Below are 21734 nucleotides of genomic sequence, written 5' to 3'. Positions count from 1 at the left end.
GAGGATTCACAGGCGACGTCGGCGAAGTCTGGGATGTCGGTGATGCAAACGGCATCTGCGGCTGGGGAGAGATGGTGGGACACACTTCCCATGTCTTCCGGCATCGAGCTGAAGGCGACCTCGAACGCGATCTCTCCCTACTCAACCGGTGCCGAGATTCTCGACGGCGCCGGGAGTCACGATGACACTGATGCGACTTCGGAGAAGATGACTTGCGATGATGTGGCTTTTCTTTTTTCTTCGACTTCGCCAAAAAGAGCTTTGCTTCTCGCTCCTTTACGGCCTTTGGATTCATCCGTTGACAAGAGTCACATTTGTCATGGTCGGAGCGAAGACACCACAAACAGTCAGTATGTGGGTCCGTAACCGACATCTTGCCAACGCACTCATTGCAGGGCTTGAATCCAGATTTTCTTTGTGACATTCTATCTTTTCACAAAAAAGAAACGGCAAAAATAATTAACTACGTCGAGTAGTAACAGTAGCTCCCTTGAAGAATAACCGTCGTTCGAATGGCACAGAAAAAAGGGAACTGACGTCGGCGAGGACCTATTATTGCCTGTATGATGTCAGACGGCGTCGCATGGGCAATTGTGACGTCCTCGTTGACGTGCAGAAGCTAGGAAGAAGATTTCCGTCGGATGCTGGCGCAAGGGGAGTATTTAATAGGTGAGGAATCAACAGGTAGTTGTATCCATCAGAAGACAGGTGTATTTGAATCTGGGAAAGGTCGGACATACTAATGGCAGATTGTTCTTCCATACATTCTAAATAACAAAAAAATGCAGGTGATGAAAATGTTGCCTTCGTGTAATCTGTTTGCAGTTTGTGGTGCCATAGATTAACAATGTTTTCACTCTCCTCCCATCTAGTGTTTGCCGCAGACTACGGAAGTTGTTTTTTCTTTGAAGCTAAGATTTACAGTTTTAAACTGACTTATGATTCCTCCCACAACACCAGGATAAATACTCCACCATAGATAGTTACCCACTGTGCCCACTTTAGATTGCCTCCACCGACTGTCCCCCTCCCCACTCGAGGTGAGAGAAAGGATGTGGAGTGTCGTGAAGTAGGACTGTGTATGTGTACTAATGAACTTTATTGCGATATTATAGATCTGTGTTTGTTGATATCGTACCATGAGCTCTCATTTAGAGCGATTGGAGGGGGAAATCCATGTGAATCTACAGCACTACAAGCTGCACACCAGTTGTAGAGTTAAGTTACATTTTTGGTTATGTTTCATGTGACACTGTAGATCACATGCTTTGCATAGGTTTAAAATCGGTGCCATTTTCCCTAAAGCGGTGGCTTGAAGACATAAGGAAGCTGTTTGAAGGAGGGTTTAAGGACAGTGTGTCCAGCCTGTACATGGTGGGCATTTTTTTTTTTCTTTACAAAGTAATGCTTTGTGTACTTGTGAGGTGTAGACCATGATGCAGCTTTAAAGACGTCTGTAAGCAAGATTTCCTAGGAAAGACATAGTGGTTCCTTATTCAACCATCATGTGTGGCCCGACTTGGAAACAGGCTTGGCAAAAGCAGTGAATAGGTGTGTGTGTGTGTGTGTGTGTGTGTGGTTTTTTTTTTTTTTTTTTTTTTTAATCCTGAATTAATTTTGTATGTCAATGTAGAACATAAGGGACCTGCTAAATCCAAAGTGTGTAAGCCTCTTTCTGTAACTTAATGAATTTATGGAAGGAAGCTTGGTAAGCCATTAGGTAGGAACTATGGGACAATTTTAGGTACAAACTGAGGGTGTGTTTTAAGAATGACCCAATCTTTGTGCAACTGAATAAAAGGTTCCTCCACAGTTAGGACTTGCACTCCAACTATACAGAAGGAAACAACTGCAATTAGAAATTGCAGTTGGCAAGAATGTAGCAGCTCAGAAGACCCATTGGAGAACTACATTAAGGTTCATGTAGGGGTAGACAGGTGTGGTGTTCATGTTGTAATATTCCATTCCTTTCCATGCCCTGCATGAGTGCTTTCACAATGGCGTTTGCATGCAGGATAGACAACACCAAAATTCATTAAGACTGTTACGGTTGCCTCATGAACGCTAATCGAGCTGTATATTAGACCTGAGCCGATTTCAGAATGAGCATTCACTCTGTTGGAAGTAGAAGGTACTGGAACTTCTAAGATTTCCGGTGGCAGGTTGCAAGATTTAGTGCCTTGAGGTTTGGGTGTTACGACTGACTCTGATGCTGTGTGAGTAGGTCTGCACATATAGTGAATTCTTGTGCGGATGAACTGACTTGTCCAGTAGTAAAGGAGTATACCATGGTTGTCGTGCCCAACTGGGTATGATTAGAATAAACCCAATGGGTGCTTGCCCCATTTTTCTTACTGTTCATGGAATAAATGGCAACGCAGGACTCACACAGACAAATATCTTTAGCTGGTTTATCTGTAGAGCACTGCCCGTGAACTACAATTGTGACCATCAGGAGGCAAAGTTTGGGCATTTTGCATTTTCCGCAGTGGCGAAGACATTGACCGTGGGCGCACAGGGGAGATGTATTGGCTTTGCCAGTGCTTGTTGACATTTACAGTGATAATTAATCTGTAGAAAAGTAGCAGTCAGTTGTCTAGAAACAGAAAGACATCTATAGTGCTGTGACGGGCGCGCTGCAACCACCACTAGACATTTTAGAAATACCCCTTGAGTTATGACCCTTAAAAAGATAATACTTTGAACTGATAGTGCAGGTCAGTGGGTGGATGGGGATGTGAAAGGTGACCTGGCGATCAAGGATTTGCATGCAACCTCTGATGTGAAGGATGGAATGAGGTCTTGCAGAGTTGTAATTTTGAAGGGGTTGGACATGATGCAGCAGCCTGAAGTAGAGTATAGACTGAGGGTTTCATCCTTTTTTGGGTTAAGGAAGCATAGGGAATGTATTCCTTGCCCCTTCTGGTGTGGTACAACATTTTCTGTTTTCCTCTTTTGGACTAATGTTTCCACCTCCTCTTGCCTCTTGTAGCAGACTTTGATGTGCCTCAGCTAATGTGCCAGGGAAGGGGCAAATTAGGTGGTGGTGTATGAAATTCCAAGCAGTATCCTTGACTATGATGCTTCCCCTGACCGGTGTTGTGTAATATGGGGGATTGTAAATCATTGCTGTGATGCAGATGTGCCCCTCCCCCCCCCCACCCCCCCCTTTTTTTTTTTTTTTTTTTTTTTTTTTTTACAGGCACCTCTGCCTTTAGCTCAGCTGTTGCCAAAGATTTAATATGGATTGGAACTTTGTCGTTATCCCGTACTGGATCTTTCATATAATCACATGCTTGAATCATTTCCTGTAGTTGTGGTGGGAGTCCAACTGTACCACAGTAAAGCAATATATAAAACTATCATAGGCTATAATGGCACTTGGCCATTAGTTTAGCAGTCTTTTTGTGTGTGTGTTTTTTTTTTTTTTTTTTTTTTTAGGACCTAACATGAACTGTGACCAATCAGGCACTAGCACCCTCTAGAACACTCCGAAGAGAGGCTGATTCTTTCAGATTTTCTAACTGCATGTCGTGTGAGTGGAATCTCCTTGAGTTCTGCTCAGTTTTTTTCCTAAATTTGCCATCATTTCTACATCTACAATGTACAAATTTTCTAAGAAGGGCCTCTTCAGATAATGCAAGTCCTGTGGGAAGAAAAGACTGCCTGTAGATGACCCTCACAGACTCTCTACTGCCTCTACCCTCAACATCCGGTAAAGGAGTACAAGATTTGCTGTACTTTTTCTTCAAAACCTTTGAGAAACAGGGAGGGGAGTCTACTGCTGTGGTTACAGAAGTCAAAATCGCAAAAGTCCAGTTCTTATCAGAAGGACAGTGATTCATTTACTAAACCCCACAAAAGGTCAAGATCCTCTAACCAAGGGGCTTCTGAATAGAGCAGAAAGGCCTTAAAATTACATCATAAGGACCCTCCCAAAAAAAATCTCTAAAATTCATCTCCGAAGGGATGGCCTCTTCCCAACCATCTGTTACATATAAAAAAAAAAAAGACAAAGCATTCTTCTTCAGATCCGTTGAGGACTAAGACACAACCTCCACCCTCAGAACATAGTCAACGACTGCATCAACTTAGACGTTGATGATGGCGATCGTCTCTGTCTCACTCATGAGGCCATCGTAATTGAGAACTTCCACAACAGCAGCCATTACGGTTCATTTTTTGTCGACCAAGGTGATTATCTCCTCCAAGTTACCATCGATGGTGGGTTTGACTTCACCTTTGGGATGAACAAAGATGATGTTGACTGAAACACTGACTACAACACATCTGATTTAGAACACCAACAGCGGCATTTGTGAGACTACCATTGTCAACACCAGCATTATCGTTTACAACACCGCCATAACACCTTGAAAAGGAGCATAAAGCCACAGTTGTTTTGCCTGCCTGCCTAATCATTCTCCCGAAACCTGACTTGGTCATTCCACAGACAGCACAAAGATGTTCAGAGAAACCTTCTGCCACCATCTCTGTGCCACCAAACAAGGAAGGCAGAGGCTTGGAAAATATTGGAAAAATAGTTTTACTGTGTTCGATGGCATCTGTCGCTGTAGATACGCATGTTCTGCAATAGCTCGCCATCTGGTGTTGGGCCGGAGTGTTACAAGTTGTTTTTCTTCGAAGAAGTCTTTCGAGTCACGGGACCGAGTGACTCCTCCTTTTGTCTCCATTGCGCATGGGCGTCGACTCCATCTTCGATTGTTTTTTTTCCGCCATCGGGTTCGGACGTGTTCCTGTCGCTCCGAGTTTCGGAACGGAAAAAATAGTTAATCTCGGAAAATTTTCGTCGGTATTGTTGCGTTCGGGATCGGCGTACTTAGATTCAACACCGCATCGAAGATCGAAGAGCTCCGGTGCCCTTCGGGGTGGTTTTTCGATCCTCCGTCGGGGCCTGGTCGGCCCGACCGCGTGCTGAGGAACGCCGATGGAACGGACCCCGTTCCGTTTCTGCCCCAAATGCCACAATAAATACCCCTACACAGACCAACACTTGGTCTGCAACCTGTGCCTGTCACCTGAGCACAGCGAAGACACCTGCGAGGCCTGTCGTGCGTTCCGGTCCCGAAAAACACTCCGAGACCGTCGAGCCAGAAGACTTCAAATGGCGTCCGCACCGACAGCCCGACGGGAGTTCGAGGAACAGGAGGAGGAAGGTACCTTCTCGATCCAAGACTCAGACTCCGAAGGATTCGACGATACACAAACCGTGAGTAAGACGTCGAAAAACACACAGAGAAACATTTACAAGGCCCAGGGGACGCCACTGCCACCAGGCCATGGCTCGACCCATAAATTCGGTGACCGACCGTCGGCACCGAAAAAGGCCAAAACAGTGCCGAGATCGTCCGACTCCGGTCGAGACACCGGCACGCAGCCTTCTCGGGACCGAGAAAGTGCTGGAGACAAGCCTCGACACCGAGATACCGGTGTGGACACGGCTCGACGCCGAGACAGCGGCACCGAAACAGATCGACGCCGAGAGGTTTCGGCCCCGAAAAGGAAAAAAGTCACCTCGGAGCCGAAAAAACACGCAGACAAAGTTTCGACGCCGAAACAAACTGCAAGCGACCCAGCTTCAGGCTCTTATACAGAAGAGCACTCGCTAACCTCCCAAATGCAAAAGCATAGGTTTGAGGAAGAGCTACAAGCAACTGATGTGGACCATACGCAAAAGCGTATCTTCATTCAGCAGGGGACAGGAAAAATAAGCACCCTTCCCCCCATTAGGAGAAAGAGAAGGTTGGAGTTCCAGACGGAACAAGCACCACAACCAAAAGTGGTTAAAAGAATTACACCACCACCCTCTCCTCCGCCCGTGATTAACGTTTCACCAGCACAAACTCCATCTCACTCCCCAGCTCACACCACCATGAGCCAGGGTGACCAAGATCAGGACGCATGGGACCTATACGACGCCCCAGTGTCAGATAACAGCCCGGAGGCCTACCCTACAAAGCCATCTCCACCAGAAGACAGCACCGCGTACTCTCAGGTGGTGGCTAGAGCAGCACAATTTCATAACGTAAGCCTCCACTCAGAACAGGTCGAGGATGATTTCTTGTTCAACACACTCTCCTCCACCCACAGCTCCTACCAAAGCCTGCCTATGCTCCCTGGTATGCTCCGGCACGCAAAAGACATATTTAAGGAGCCGGTCAAAAGTAGGGCAATCACACCACGGGTGGAAAAGAAGTATAAGCCGCCTCCTACGGACCCGGTTTTCATCACTACACAGCTGCCACCAGACTCTGTTGTTGTAGGAGCAGCTACGAAAAGGGCCAACTCTCACACATCTGGAGATGCACCACCCCCAGATAAAGAAAGCCGCAAGTTCGATGCAGCTGGTAAAAGAGTCGCAGCACAAGCTGCAAACCAGTGGCGCATCGCAAACTCCCAGGCACTACTTGCGCGCTATGACAGAGCCCACTGGGACGAGATGCAACATCTCATTGAACATCTGCCCAAGGACTTCCAAAATAGGGCGAAACAAGTGGTTGAGGAGGGACAGACCATCTCCAACAACCAGATACGTTCCTCCATGGACGCTGCAGATACAGCTGCACGGACAATTAATACATCTGTAACTATCAGACGGCATGCATGGCTCCGAACGTCTGGATTTAAACCAGAGATTCAACAAGCAGTTCTCAATATGCCTTTTAATGAAAAAGAACTGTTCGGTCCAGAAGTGGACACAGCGATTGAGAAACTCAAAAAAGATACGGACACTGCCAAAGCCATGGGCGCACTCTACTCCCCGCAGAGCAGAGGGAATTACAGCACATTCCGTAAAACGCCCTTTCGAGGGGGGTTTCGGGGTCAAAGCACACAAGCCAGCACCTCACAAGCAACACCGTCCACTTACCAGGGACAGTATAGAGGAGGTTTTCGGGGACAATATAGAGGAGGGCAATTCCCTAGAAATAGAGGGAGATTTCAAAGCCCCAAAACCCCTACTACTAAACAATGACTCACATGTCACTCACCCCCTCCACACAACACCAGTGGGGGGAAGAATAGGTCATTATTACAAAGCATGGGAGGAAATCACTACAGACACTTGGGTTCTAGCAATTATCCAACATGGTTATTGCATAGAATTTCTACAATTCCCTCCAAACATACCACCAAAAGCACAAAATTTAACAACACACCATTCCAATCTCCTGGAGATAGAAGTGCAGGCACTATTGCAAAAGAATGCAATCGAATTAGTGCCAAACACACAAATAAACACAGGAGTTTACTCACTGTACTTTCTGATACCAAAGAAGGACAAAACGCTGAGACCAATCCTAGACCTCAGAGTAGTGAACACTTTCATCAAATCAGACCACTTCCACATGGTCACACTACAAGAAGTATTGCCATTGCTAAAACTACACGACTACATGGCAACTTTAGACCTCAAGGATGCTTATTTCCATATACCAATACACCCATCTCACAGGAAATACCCAAGGTTCGTATTCAAAGGAATACATTACCAATTCAAGGTACTGCCTTTCGGATTAACAACCGCACCAAGAGTCTTTACCAAATGTCTAGCGGTAGTCGCTGCACACATAAGAAGGCAGCAAATACATGTGTTCCCATATTTGGACGACTGGCTAATCAAGGCCCATTCGTTCATACAGTGCTCAAATCACACAAATCAGATCATACAAACCCTCTTCAAACTCGGGTTCACCGTCAATTTCACAAAATCCAAAATTCTGCCACGCAAGGTACAACAATACCTGGGAGCCATAATAGACACATCAAAGGGAGTAGCCACTCCAAGTCCACAAAGAATTCAAAATTTCAACACCATCATACAACGCATGTATCCAACACAAAAGATACAGGCAAAGATGGTATTACAACTCCTAGGCATGATGTCATCATGCATAGCCATTGTCCCAAACGCAAGACTGCACATGAGGCCCTTACAACAATGCCTAGCATCACAGTGGTCTCAAGCACAGGGTCACCTTCTAGATCTGGTGTTAATAGACCGCCAAACTTACCTCTCGCTTCTATGGTGGAACAACATAAATTTAAACAAGGGGCGGCCTTTCCAAGACCCAGTGCCACAATACGTAATAACAACAGATGCTTCCATGACAGGGTGGGGAGCACACCTCAATCAACACAGCATACAAGGACAATGGAACGTACATCAAACAAAACTGCATATCAATCACCTAGAACTGCTAGCAGTTTTTCAAGCACTAAAAGCTTTCCAACCAATAATAGTTCACAAATACATTCTCGTCAAAACAGACAACATGACAACAATGTATTATCTAAACAAGCAGGGAGGGACGCACTCCACGCAGTTAAGCCTGCTAGCACAAAAAATTTGGCATTGGGCAATTCACAACCAAATTCGCCTAATTGCACAGTTTATACCAGGGATACAAAATCAACTCGCAGACAATCTCTCTCGAGATCACCAACAGGTCCACGAATGGGAAATTCACCCCCAAATTCTGAACACTTATTTCAAACTCTGGGGAACACCTCAGATAGACTTGTTTGCGACAAGGGAGAACGCAAAATGCCAAAACTTCGCATCCAGGTACCCACACAAACAATCCCAAGGCAATGCCCTATGGATGAACTGGTCAGGGATATTTGCTTACGCTTTTCCTCCTCTCCCTCTCCTTCCTTACCTGGTAAACAAACTCAGTCAAAGCAAACTCAAACTCATATTGATAGCACCAACTTGGGCAAGGCAACCCTGGTACACAACGCTGCTAGACCTATCAGTGGTACCCTGCATCAAATTGCCCAACAGGCCAGATCTGTTGACACAGCACAACCAAAAGATCAGACACCCAGATCCAGCATCGCTGAATCTAGCAATCTGGCTCCTGAAATCCTAGAATTCGGGCACTTACAACTTACCCAAGAATGTATGGAAGTCATAAAACAAGCAAGAAGGCCATCCACCAGGCACTGCTATGCAAGTAAATGGAAGAGGTTTGTTTGCTACTGCCATATTAATCAAATACAACCATTACACACAACTCCAGAACATGTAGTGGGTTACTTGCTTCACTTACAAAAATCTAACCTGGCTTTCTCTTCCATTAAAATACACCTTGCAGCAATATCTGCATACCTGCAAACTACCTATTCAACTTCCCTATATAAAATACCAGTCATTAAAGCATTCATGGAGGGCCTTAGGAGAATTATACCACCAAGAACACCACCTGTTCCTTCATGGAACCTAAATGTTGTCCTAACTAGACTTATGGGTCCACCTTTTGAACCCATGCACTCCTGCGACATACAGTTCCTAACCTGGAAGGTGGCATTTCTCATCGCCATTACTTCCCTGAGAAGAGTAAGCGAGATTCAGGCGTTTACTATACAGGAACCTTTTATACAACTACACAAAAATAAAGTCGTCCTAAGGACCAATCCTAAATTTTTGCCAAAGGTTATTTCACCGTTCCATCTAAATCAAACAGTGGAACTTCCAGTGTTCTTTCCACAGCCAGATACCGTAGCTGAAAGGGCACTACATACATTAGATGTCAAAAGAGCATTAATGTATTACATTGACAGAACAAAAAACATCAGAAAGACTAAACCACTCTTTATTGCATTTCAAAAACCTCACGCAGGAAACCCAATTTCAAAACAAGGTATAGCCAGATGGATAGTTAAATGCATCCAAATCTGCTACCTTAAAGCTAAACGACAGCTGCCCATTACACCAAGGGCACACTCAACCAGAAAGAAAGGTGCTACCATGGCCTTTCTAGGAAACATCCCAATGCAAGAAATATGTAAGGCAGCCACATGGTCTACGCCTCACACATTCACCAAGCACTACTGTGTAGACGTGTTATCCGCACAACAAGCCACAGTAGGTCAAGCTGTATTAAGGACATTATTTCAGACTACTTCCACTCCTACAGGCTGATCCACCGCTTTTGGGGAAATAACTGCTTACTAGTCTATTGCAGAACATGCGTATCTACAGCGACAGATGCCATCGAACTGAAAATGTCACTTACCCAGTGTACATCTGTTCGTGGCATCAGTCGCAGTAGATTCGCATGTGCCCACCCGCCTCCCCGGGAGCCTGTAGCAGTTTGGAAGTTACCTTCAATTATTTATATATGTATCATCTCAACCTTAAATAGGTGCATACTTAGTCACTCCATTGCATGGGCACTATTACTACAATTCAACTCCTACCTCACCCTCTGCGGGGAAAAACAATCGAAGATGGAGTCGACGCCCATGCGCAATGGAGACAAAAGGAGGAGTCACTCGGTCCCGTGACTCGAAAGACTTCTTCGAAGAAAAACAACTTGTAACACTCCGGCCCAACACCAGATGGCGAGCTATTGCAGAACATGCGAATCTACTGCGACTGATGCCACGAACAGATGTACACTGGGTAAGTGACATTTTCATTTCTGGTATAACTGTCTGCGCAGCCAATTCACTTGTGATTCTGGAGCGCTATTACTGCCAGATGTGGTCAGTTATCAGTAGTCTGTTCAATCTGATTCATGAAGGCGGAAGCAAAAATTATTTTTAGAGGGCGAACCTGCTTCCCCAGAGGTCCAATCCGATAGCCTAGACATGACCTATGACGGTGAAACTCCTATTTGGCAAATATATTGATGGCGCCTTATTGGCTACAAAAGCGGACACAACCAGGTCTCTCGGCACTCCAGTTTATAAAGGTTGTGCTTTCTAGGTGTTAGAGGGAGGAGTTTCTCCACTTTTGGAGGAGGCTATCAATGACTTATGCAATGCCAACTGCAATCAAAATATCTGCCCTCTTACCATCAGGCCTACCACCAACCACCCGCCACAACCTCCGGCAAGCAGGGTGAGCTCTGGAAGCAAAAAAAACAAAACCAAGGTTGCGACACTGGATGTAAGCAGTAACCTGGACCAGGTAACGGCTACATCAATCCATTTACCACAGATATAGCACCAACATCTCCAATTACCTCCCCCAGTGGAAGGAGATGACACTGGACAAATGGTTATTGGAATTTGTGAACTATGGCAATACCCTGGAGTTTGTAGAGAAACAACCAAACAATCCCCCGAAAGGAGTTGCACCCACCTTGTCTTTACTTACTGAGAAAAGAAACCCTAATAATGCTGACCAAGGGTGCAATAGAAAAGGTCACTTATCAAAAATGCATTGGATTCTATTCCTGTTTTTTCCTTTTAAGAAAAAAGGGGAATGGCGACCCATCTTGGACCTCAGGAAACTGAACAGGTTTTTGGGCAAACAATCTTTCTGGATGATCACTCTCAGACATCTCTCTCCTGTTAAACAGGGGAGATTACATGACTTCTCTAGACTTAAAAGATGCATACTTGCGATGTATGGAAATATCTCTGTTTCCCCAAAGCTGGTACCCATTACCATTCAAGGTCCTTCCCTTCGGCCTGAAATCCGCTCCTTGTATTTTCACCAAATGTCTCACCCTGGTAGCAGCCGCACTACGGAAGCAAGGTAATCCGGGTTTTTCCTACTTTGACAACTGGTTGCTACAAGCCTCAACAGCAAAGCAAGCATCCAAAGCCACGCTTGCTCGGTTTCACAGGCTAGGCCTCACTATGAACTACCAGAAATCTTCCCTCATTCCAAAACAAACCATAATGTTTTTGGGTGCCAACCTCAATATAATCAGAAACGAGGACTGTCTATCACAAGACCAGCATGGCTCTGCAAATTTCCAAAAGAAAGTCAGTTTATGTTGGCATGCTCTACTCTGCAATAAACCTAGTCCCGCTGGCACAGAGAAAAATGAGGTCATTACAAGAAGCTCTCCAGATACAATGGATCCAATCACAAGGCTCCTTGGAAGACTTGATCAACATTACCCTGAGGATGAGGGACACCCTAGCATGGTGGTCTTACATAGACCATATCGCTCAAGGCTTTACATTCCTGACTCCAGTTCCAGACTTCATCATCACGACTCATGCTTCCTTTGAGTGCTGGGACGGCCATGTGCAGGGCCTACAGATCCAGGGGAAATGGTGCACACAGAAAAAATAAATGCATTTCAGTTGCCTAGGACTCAAAGCAGTATTTCTTACTCTGCAAAGTTTCCTACCACGAATAGCAGGAACCTACGTGCTGGTCTGTATAGGCAACACGACCTGCATGTACTATATTTAAAAAAAAAAAAAAAAAAGGGGGAACCAGGTCTCTCTTCCTCTTCTGCCCCTCTCCCACCTCAGAACACGTTTCAGGAGTGAACAATACCTTCGTGGACACATTCAGCAGATCTGCAGACAGTTCAAGGGCTCCACACACCCCCTGTGATCCCTACATATTTATTTGTTTTTTATATATGTATGTTCTATGGCATGTGTAGCTGCAGATACACATGCTATGCATATATTGCCAATTAGTGTTGGCTCGGAGTGTTTACAATTTGTTTTTCTTTTAAGAAGTCTTTTCGAGTCACGGGACCGAGTGACTCCTCCTTTTCGGCTCCATTACGCATGGGCATCAACTCCATCTTAGATGTTTTTCTTTCCGCAATTGGGTTCTGACGTGTTCCTCTTCACTCCGGTTGTTTGAGTTGGAAAATCTTAGAAAGCATCTAAAATCGTCGGTATTTTCGATTGTGTCTCATCCAGCATCGACACCTCGGTACTGGCGGATACACATCTTTGATTGCCCTTCGGGGCACCCACGCCCAACTTGGGCCTGGTCCGCCCGACCAAAAGTATCGTCGAAGCTTCATGGACCAGACCCCGTTTAGGTTCTGCCCTCGGTGTCACGCCAAGTATCCCTACACAGATCAACATCTTGTTTGTAACCTGTGTTTATCTCAGGATCATCGAGAGGATACTTGTTAAGCCTGTAAATCCTTCCGTTCGAAAAAGACTTTAAGAGACCGAAGGTTAGAGATGGCGTCCAGAAGCACTGAATGCCTCGACACAGCCGAGGAGGAGATGATTCACACGGCCGTCTCAGTTCAGGGATCCGGTTCCGAACAAGAGTCCGATGTTGACAGACCTCTAACAGCGGGCCAGCACGTGAGTATGCTTGCCCCGACCCAAACACAAGGCCTTGGGGACGCCACTGCCGGAAGGCCATGGCTCCACCCGTAAAAAAAAAAAAGGTGACCGGTGACCAAGTAACAACTTCGGCACTGAAAAAGGCCACGCTTGTAACGAAGCCTTCGGACTCTAGTGGAAGCACAGGTTCCGAAAGCATGACACCGACCCATCGAGTCAAGACCCCGGAAGTCACTTTCGGAACAGTCCAACAACTACTCCAGGCCCTTCGGTGCCGAAAAAAAACTGCTTCGGAGCCGAAAAAACATTCCTATACAGAGGAGCATGGACGTTCGAAACAGTTAAAAGAGCCATAGATTTGAGGAGGAATTACAACAAATGGAGGATTTCGATGACAAACAGGCCAGGATACAGCTCCACAAGGACACTGGCAAGATTCTCATAGCTTCGCCTCTCAAAATAAAAAGAAAACTGGCCTTCCACTGATGCTTGGACACTAATCAGCCAACGGCTAAAGTGCCAAGAGAGAAATTTCCGCTTCCCCAGTTTTCTCCTCACCAGTCTCCTCACTCTGTCTCCCCGCCTGCTACACCCACTGCACAGTCTCCATCCCACACTATGCAGTCACAGCAGGACAAGGATCCATGGGATCTCTATGATGAGCCAGTCTCAGACAATAGCCCAGAGTGCTACCCATCTAAGCCATCGCCACCTGAGGATAGCACCTCGTATACACAGGTTCTAGCTAGGGCAGCGGCTTTTCACAACGTGACCATGCACACACAACCGCTAGAGGACGACTTCTTGTTCAATACAATGTCCTCAAATCATGCCACATACCAAAGCCTACCCATGCTCCCAGGTATGCTCAAACATGCGCAGCAGATATTCCAAGAACCGGTTAAAGGAAGGGCTATAACCCAAAGGGTAGAGAAAGTACAAGCCACCACCCTCCGTCCCCGTTTATATCACACAACAGCTGCCTCCCGATTCAGTAGTGTTCAGTGGCAGCGAGGAAAAGGGCTAACTCACTCCTCTGGAGATGCACCCCCTCCAGATAAAGAAAGCAAAAAATGTGATGCTGCAGGGAAAAGGGTGGTGTCACAGGCAGCCAATCAGTGGTGCATAGCTAATTCGCAGGCCCTTCTAGCTAGATATGATAGGGCTCATTGGGATGAGATGAAGGACATTATTCAGCATCTCCCCAAGGACCAACAGAAGAGAGCCCATCAGGTAGTAGAGGAGGGACAGGCAATTAAGAACAATTAAATAAGATCGGCGCTAGACTCAGCCGTATTTATAGTCCTTGCGGCTGTATCTGCTGTCACCGTTAGGCGACATGCGTGGCTCAGATAATCAGGTTTTAAACCTGAAATCCAACAAGCCGTCCTCAACATGCCTTTTAATCAGCAGCAGTTATTCGGCACACAGGTGGACACAGCCATAGATAAGATGATAAAAGACGCCAACACTGCCAAAGCGATGGGAGCGCTTTATTCATCCCAATACAGAGGCTCATTTCGGAAGCCTCAATATAGGGGAGGCTTCAGGCCACAGCCCTCCGAGCCATCTACCTCACAATCCAAGCCCTCTTACCAGACACAGTACCAAAGAGGGGGATTTCGGGGATCCTACAGAGGACAGTTCCACAAATCTAGAGGAAAATGCCAATCCTCAAAACAACCCACTAATAACAAACAATGACTTTATCATCACCTTCCCTCAACACACTTCCCCTGTGGGAGGAAGACTGAAAATGTTCCACGACCAATGGTTAAACAGCACAACAGACACATGGGTACTATCAGTTATCCAACATGGCTACTGCATAGAGTTCACACAATTTCCTCCAGACATTCCCCCAAAAGCGCACAAACTCATCACAACATCTTGCAATGTTGCAAACAGAAGTACAGGCACTATTACTCAAACGAGCCATAGAACTTGTGCCACATCATCAGAAAGGAACAGGGGTTTACTCCCTGTACTTCTTTATTCCCAAGAAGGACAAAACATTAAGACCAGTATTAGATCTCAGGACTCCCAACCTCTACATCCGATCAGAACACTTTTACATGGTAACACTACAAGATGTAGTCCCACTGCTACAACAGGGAGAATTTATGACAACACTGGATCTAAAAGATGCGTATTTTCACATACCCATCCATCCAGCTCACAGAAAATACCTCAGGTTTGTTATACAAGGAAAACATTACCAATTCAAAGTATTACCCTTTGGGATAACAGCCCCCAGAGTCTTTACGAAATGCTTTGCCGTAGTCGCAGCATACATAGACAACATATGCATGTATTCCCATATCTCGACAATTGGCTAATAAAAGCCAACACTCAAAAACAGTGTCAACATCACACACGTTATGTAATAGACACCCTACAAAACACACACACGTTCGCAATAAATTACCCAAAATCACACCTGCAACCATCACAAATTCAGCAGTACCTAGGGGCTACACTAAACACTCAAAAGGTGCTTGTTATTGCCAAAAATTCAGATAAACCAACACTACACTGTCCGTTTTGTCATGAAACTGCTAGGTATGATGGCATCATGCATTGCCATTGTCCCAAACGCAAGGTTACACATGCGGCCTTTACAACAGTGCCACGCAAAACAATGGTCACAGGCACATGGTCATCTCCAAGATCTAATGTTGATAGACTGCCAAACACACATTTCGCTTCAGTGGTGAAATCCCACAAATTTAAACAAAGGGCGGCCTTTTCAAGACCCTGTGCCTCACGCCATTCTCACAACAGATGCATCAATGATTGGATGGGGAGCACACCTCAACAAGCACAATATTCAGGGACAACGGGACAACAAACAGAAACAGTTTCACATATATCACTTAGTGCTAGGGAGACTGCTAGCAGTTCTAAGAGCTCAACCTCAACTGAAACCTCTTCTTGCTCACAAACACATTCTTGTCAGAACAGACAATATGACAACAATGTACTACCTAAACAAACAGGGAGGAACCCACTCATCACAACTTTGCCTTCTAGCACAAATTATTTTTGCCATTGGGCAATTCACAACAACATACACCTGGTAGCTGAATACGTTCCAGGGATTCACAATCAGCAGCCTACCTCAGTCGAGATCACCAACAAACTCACGAGTGGGAAATTCACCCCCAAGTACTTCACAAATACTTTTGTCAGTGGGGGACACCAGACATAGATCTGTCTGCCACCAAACAACGCAAAATGGCTAAACTTCACGTCGAGGTACCCACACCCTCTATCCAAGGGCAATGCACTATGGATCAACTGGTCAGGGATATTTGCTTACGCTTCCCCCCTCTCCCACTCATCCCATTTTTGGCCAACAAACTGCATCAAAACAAACTCATACTTATAGCACCAACGTGGGCACGCCAGCCATGGTACACCACACTTCTAGACCTCTCAATAGTACCACACGTCAAATTCACAAACAGACCAGACCTGCTGACACAAAACAAACAGCAGATCAAATACTCCAATCCAGCAATGCTCAATCTGGCAATCTGGCTCCTGAAATCTTAGAGTTTGGGTATCTAAATCTTCCACCAGAATGTATGGAAGTCATTAAACAGGCAAGAAAACCTACTACCAGGCAGTGTTATGCTAACAAATGGAAAAGATTTGTTTTCTACTGTCGAGCAAAATACATAACACCCTTAGATGCTTCCATACAAGACATCGTAGGTTTACTCCACCTACAAAAAGCAAATGTAGCTTTTTCATCCATCAAAATACATCTCACAGCAATTTCTGCTTATTTGCAAAATAAACAAACCAATTCTCTATTTAAAGTGCCAGTCATTAAAGCTTTCATGGAGGGTCTAAAACGAATCATACCTCCAAGAACGCCGGCAGTACCCTCATGGAATCTTAACATTGTACTTACACGACTCATGGGTCCACCCTTTGAACCCATGCACTCTTGCCAGATTCAATTCCTAACTTGGAAAGTAGCATTTCTAGTGGCAATCACTTCATTATGAAGAGTTAGTGAAATACAAGCATTCACTATTGAACAACCCTTTATACAAGTAAACAAGCACAAGGTTGTACTTCGCACAAACCCTAAATTTCTACCTAAAGTCATCTCACCGTTTCATTTAAACCAAACAGTGGAACTCCCAGCCTTCTTCCCACAGCCAGACTCGGTGGCCGAAAGAGCACTACATACATTAGATATTAAGAGAGCTTTAATGTATTACATTGACAGAACAAAATCATTTCGTAAAACTAAACAATTGTTTGTCGCATTCCAAAAACCCCATACTGGTAATCCTATATCAAAACAAGGCATAGCCAGGTGGATAGTGAAATGTATCCAAACTTTTTACCTAAAGGCTAAAAGACAACTGCTAATTACGCCAAAGGCACATTCCACTAGGAAAAAAAGGAGCAGCAATGGCATTTCTAGGAAACATACCTATTACAGAAATTTGTAAAGCAGCCACTTGGTCGACACCGCATGCATTTACCAAGCATTACTGTGTAGATGTGTTGGCATCAGGCCACAGTAGGACAGGCTGTACTAAGAACATTATTTCAGACAACTTCAACTCCTTCAGGTTGACCACCGCTTAGGGGAGGATTACTGCTTTGTAGTCTATGCATAGCATGTGTATCTGCAGCTACACATGCCATCGAACGGAAAATGTCACCCAGTGTACATCTGTTCGTGGCATGTTCGGCTGCAGATTCACATGCGCCCTCCCTCCTCCCCGGGAGCCTGTAGCCGTTTTAAGTTACAGTTAAAATTTGTACATATGTATATACATCTCTATTCCATTGCATGGACATCTTTCTTTACACTCTTTCACTCCTACCTTACCCTCTGCGGGAAAACAATCTAAGATGGAGTCGATACCCATGTGCAATGGAGTCGAAAAGGAGTCACTCGGTCCCGTGACTTGAAAAGACTTCTTCGAAGAAAAACAACTTGTAACACTCCAAGCCCAACACTAGATGGCGATGCATGCATAGCATGTGTATCTGCATAGCTTGTGAATCTGCAGCGGAACATGCCACGAACAGATGTACACTGGGTAAGTGACATTTTCCAATAAAATATATATTATATATTTTTTTAAATGTTTAACAAGCCCTTTACAGGCTCGCTGGCACTGTGGGGAGGGGGGAGAAAGGGCAAGGCCTCCCCAGAAGTGCCATTGCTTCAGCTTTAACAGCAGCTCTGCGCTTGCTGCAGCATTTCATCTCTGTTCCCTGCACGCATGCAGGGGACAGAGATGAAAGCTTCGGTTTTTGACATCTGGTCCTGTTTGACAGGTTCCACTGTCAAAAACCAAAGTGTTTGCTGTCCTAGGGGGTGGGCACCCTGGGACATAGCAGGAGCCAGCCCCTTTGGGGGAGGGGGGCGATCCCCAGGGCCATCAGAGGCTCCTCAAGGGGAGATGTGCAGTCCACCTCCAACATGCACATAGCCCCGGGGAGGTACTGGAAAACTCAAGTTACAGGTAAATAACTTATTTTCTTCCTGAAAGGATTGCAGTTGTTGACAAGCTGGGTGCTGCAATGTGGCTGCAGCCTTTGCTTCTCCTGTTGGTGTCAAACTACACCTGCAAATTTGGGTATGGCATGCCCCCATAGACTTGGATGTACTAACCTATTACTTTCTCTAACATCATATTCACTTGTGGTCCAAACAGGTGTTCTCTTTCAAAGGGGACATATATAGCAGGTGCTGTTAGACTTCAGGGTGAAAGCTGAAGCTGTATCTAGAGCTCATCGGATGGTGGCAATGGAGTTGCTTTTTTTTTTTTTTCTTGCACCAACTCCTTGCCTCTTCTCTGGTAAGACCTTTTGAATTTGGGAGAAAGGTCTCTGTAGAGATGCTCAGGTCTGACAGTCATTTTGTTTAGGACTACATTATATGCCCAAATTCTGAGGAAGACGAGGATTCCCCCTCCACCCCCCCACCCCCCATCATTATCACTCTTTTCTGCTAATCCTGGCAATTTTTTGACCAGCTGTTCCATTTCTTTCTTGAGGTATCTATCAACGGCCCCACTGAATAAGCGATACTCCATTGTGTGGCTACATTTACAGCTACCATCTCATTGGCTGTACCTTAGGGCAAGAGTATGTTCTTGATGTAAAGCATAGATGTTGTACTGGAAGGGACCCTTCCAACTCAAAAATACTATACTTTGTCATAGTTTAACACTTTTATATCTTTGTATGTATGCTGTACAGTACATCACACCCACAAACTTAGAAATTATTTGAGAAAAGGTAACATTACATTTGCTTCGAAGAGGTATAAATTTTGCCGATCCATGTGTATCAATGTTAGTAGCTAGTGGTTTGTGTCGAAACACATAGGTGGTGGCATTGGATGCCCATGTACCACCCATGGTATGCCTTCTGGACCCAAGGAGGTCAAAGTGCTTTTTTTCATTGTTAGGGCTACTTTGCAGCGAAAAAAAAATGTTTTGCTCTGGAAACTATATCCAAAAACCAGCGCATTGTCCGTTTTGCATCACCACTTGGGTGTGGGCGTCACTGGTGGGTCTGGAAATGGTTGCTCTCCAAAGTAGTCTCTTCTGGAGACTTGTTATTTTGTGCTCTGCTCACACCAGCCTCACCTCTCTCCATCGGAGTAGATCACCTCAACATCTTCAACACTGGATATGATCATAGATCTGCAAAATTTCAGCCTTACATTTGATAGTATGACCACTGACGTTCACTCCTATAATGTTCTTATTTTTAAAGGCCTGTCAGTCTGCCTATCTAGGGACCACAAAGAATCCAGCTGTGCAAAGGTTACAGGCCCTATACTGGTCTTACAACAGGAACTTGCTGTTAGATTTAGAGCAGACCTGGAAGGGTCTATTCTCCATTACTCAACTCCTGTACACCCCCAGTGCCCTCCCCCTTTCTGGTCTCTCTCATACGACCTGACCTTTAAATACTCCATTCTCAGTCGATTAGGAAGCATTCGTGGGAGCTCCAGGAATAGTAGGAGATGATTATGATCCTTGGCGTTAAAGCATTGGTTTCTGTAGCACAGCGGCTCCCAGTGCTCCGAACAAAGCACATCTGAACCCATAGTAAAATAAGTAATCTGGAGGTGCGGTATTTGTTCTTTTGTTTTGTGGGGTTTTAGGGAAGAATCACAAGTCGCCTCAGTCTCTACTTTGAAGAAAGAAGTTGCAATGTCCTTGTCCCAATCCAAGATGACAGGAGTGTGCAAAGTATGTTAACCAAAAAAGTGATGTAGAGATGTGCCAGAGCCACATGTGCTGGCCTCCTCCATTCGAGTTGTTGTAAAGCAGATAAATACATAAATGTTTTTAAATATATTTATATAATATAATAGTTAAATATTTAACTGCAGTCTGCTGTTAAAAACAAATAATAAAATAAAAATGCAGAGGCCCCAATGAGTTATTTTATTTTTTCCTCTTTCCACTTGTGGTCGAAGATTTGCAACTCTCTCATTCCAGTCAGTCTTGTGGACCTCCTCCTCGTAATTATATAAATCGGAGTTGAATTAATGGATATCTGATAAATCCCATGGGTTTCAAAGCTGCGATTAATACATTTGCTCCCCTTTTTTTAGGGGAGGGATTTCAACATCCCTTGAGGAGAAGCGGAAACTGCATCAGAACAAGAGGAAGGAACATGGAGAGGGTGAGGCCCGCTTGAAGAATATCCCCTGCAAGAAATTCAAACAGGTAACAATTTAGCATATGCGTATATATATATATATATATATATATATATATATATATATATATATATATATATATATATATATAGCATTTGGAGTATCCCCTCCGTAATGACAGACAGTTTGCGAGTCTCTTGACTGGTATGTGTAAAAGTAGAAAACAGCTACTTACCTAGTGTTATAAACGTACGTGCTTTGTTTACTATTGCCATTTAGTGGTCGGTCAGAAAAGTGCTCCTTTCTTCTTTAAGAAAATGTGTTGTTTTCATCGTGAGGGGTGGAGTTTGTGTGCATTGTGACACCAGTATGCTGAACTCCCAGTTCTTATAGAACAGCTTTAGTTTATTTTTCCCTAGTTCCACCAAAATCCATCCTCCCACCTACTTGCAGTCCGTGTTATGAAATGTTTTGTCTGTGCTAATAATGTAGCATTATGAACTAATGCAAACTTGTCTCTTAGGGCAACTGCACATTGGGCAACAGCTGCTGCTATTCGCACTACCAGGGGGATGCAGAACGGGCCCTGAAATCCAACCACACATATGACTCTTCAGCAGGACCTACCCAGGAACCTCATTACGAGGACGCAGCACAACCACACCTCACACCGGAACCAGTAGTTACCCAATAACAGTAGGCCTCCTGCCACCAAAGTGAAGAAATACTTTTTTTTTATTTTTATTAATGAATGTCTTCATTTTTAATAAACGTGCAAGTTCTTCTTTGCAGTGAAAAAACACACTGATGGGTTGAGTGGCAGTGCTGTACTTGGTAAGAAGCTATACGACTGGTATATTTGGCTGTGTAAAGCCCCCAAACGAGGAATAAGAAAGAGAAACTAGTTTGAAAAACTCCTTTATTTAAAATGTCTTCTGGTGCCAGCAGTATCCTCGAATGATGGAGGAAAACCTACACCTTGGGGTGGGGGCAGACAGCAAATTTGAGTAAATGTATAGTTCAGAATAGAGTGGGG

The 21734-nt window shown here is 44.8% G+C and overlaps 1 protein-coding gene across 1 annotated transcript in view; it reads left to right on the top strand.

The window, feature by feature from the left end:
• The window catches only part of TRMT1 (tRNA methyltransferase 1), a 109872-nt gene extending 88370 nt beyond the window's left edge, over positions 1-21502 (top strand). The window contains exons 16-17 of the mRNA XM_069230400.1: positions 20651-20765; positions 21222-21502. Of these exons, the coding sequence (XP_069086501.1) occupies positions 20651-20765; positions 21222-21392 (286 nt within the window). The 3' untranslated portion in view covers positions 21393-21502. The remainder of the gene's footprint in view (positions 1-20650; positions 20766-21221) is intronic.
• Positions 21503-21734: the final 232 nt, after the last annotated feature.

This window comes from Pleurodeles waltl, chromosome 4_2 (genome assembly GCF_031143425.1).
Source record: "Pleurodeles waltl isolate 20211129_DDA chromosome 4_2, aPleWal1.hap1.20221129, whole genome shotgun sequence".
Taxonomy (NCBI): Eukaryota; Metazoa; Chordata; class Amphibia; order Caudata; family Salamandridae; genus Pleurodeles; species Pleurodeles waltl.
This window is presented reverse-complemented; position numbering and strand designations above follow the sequence as displayed.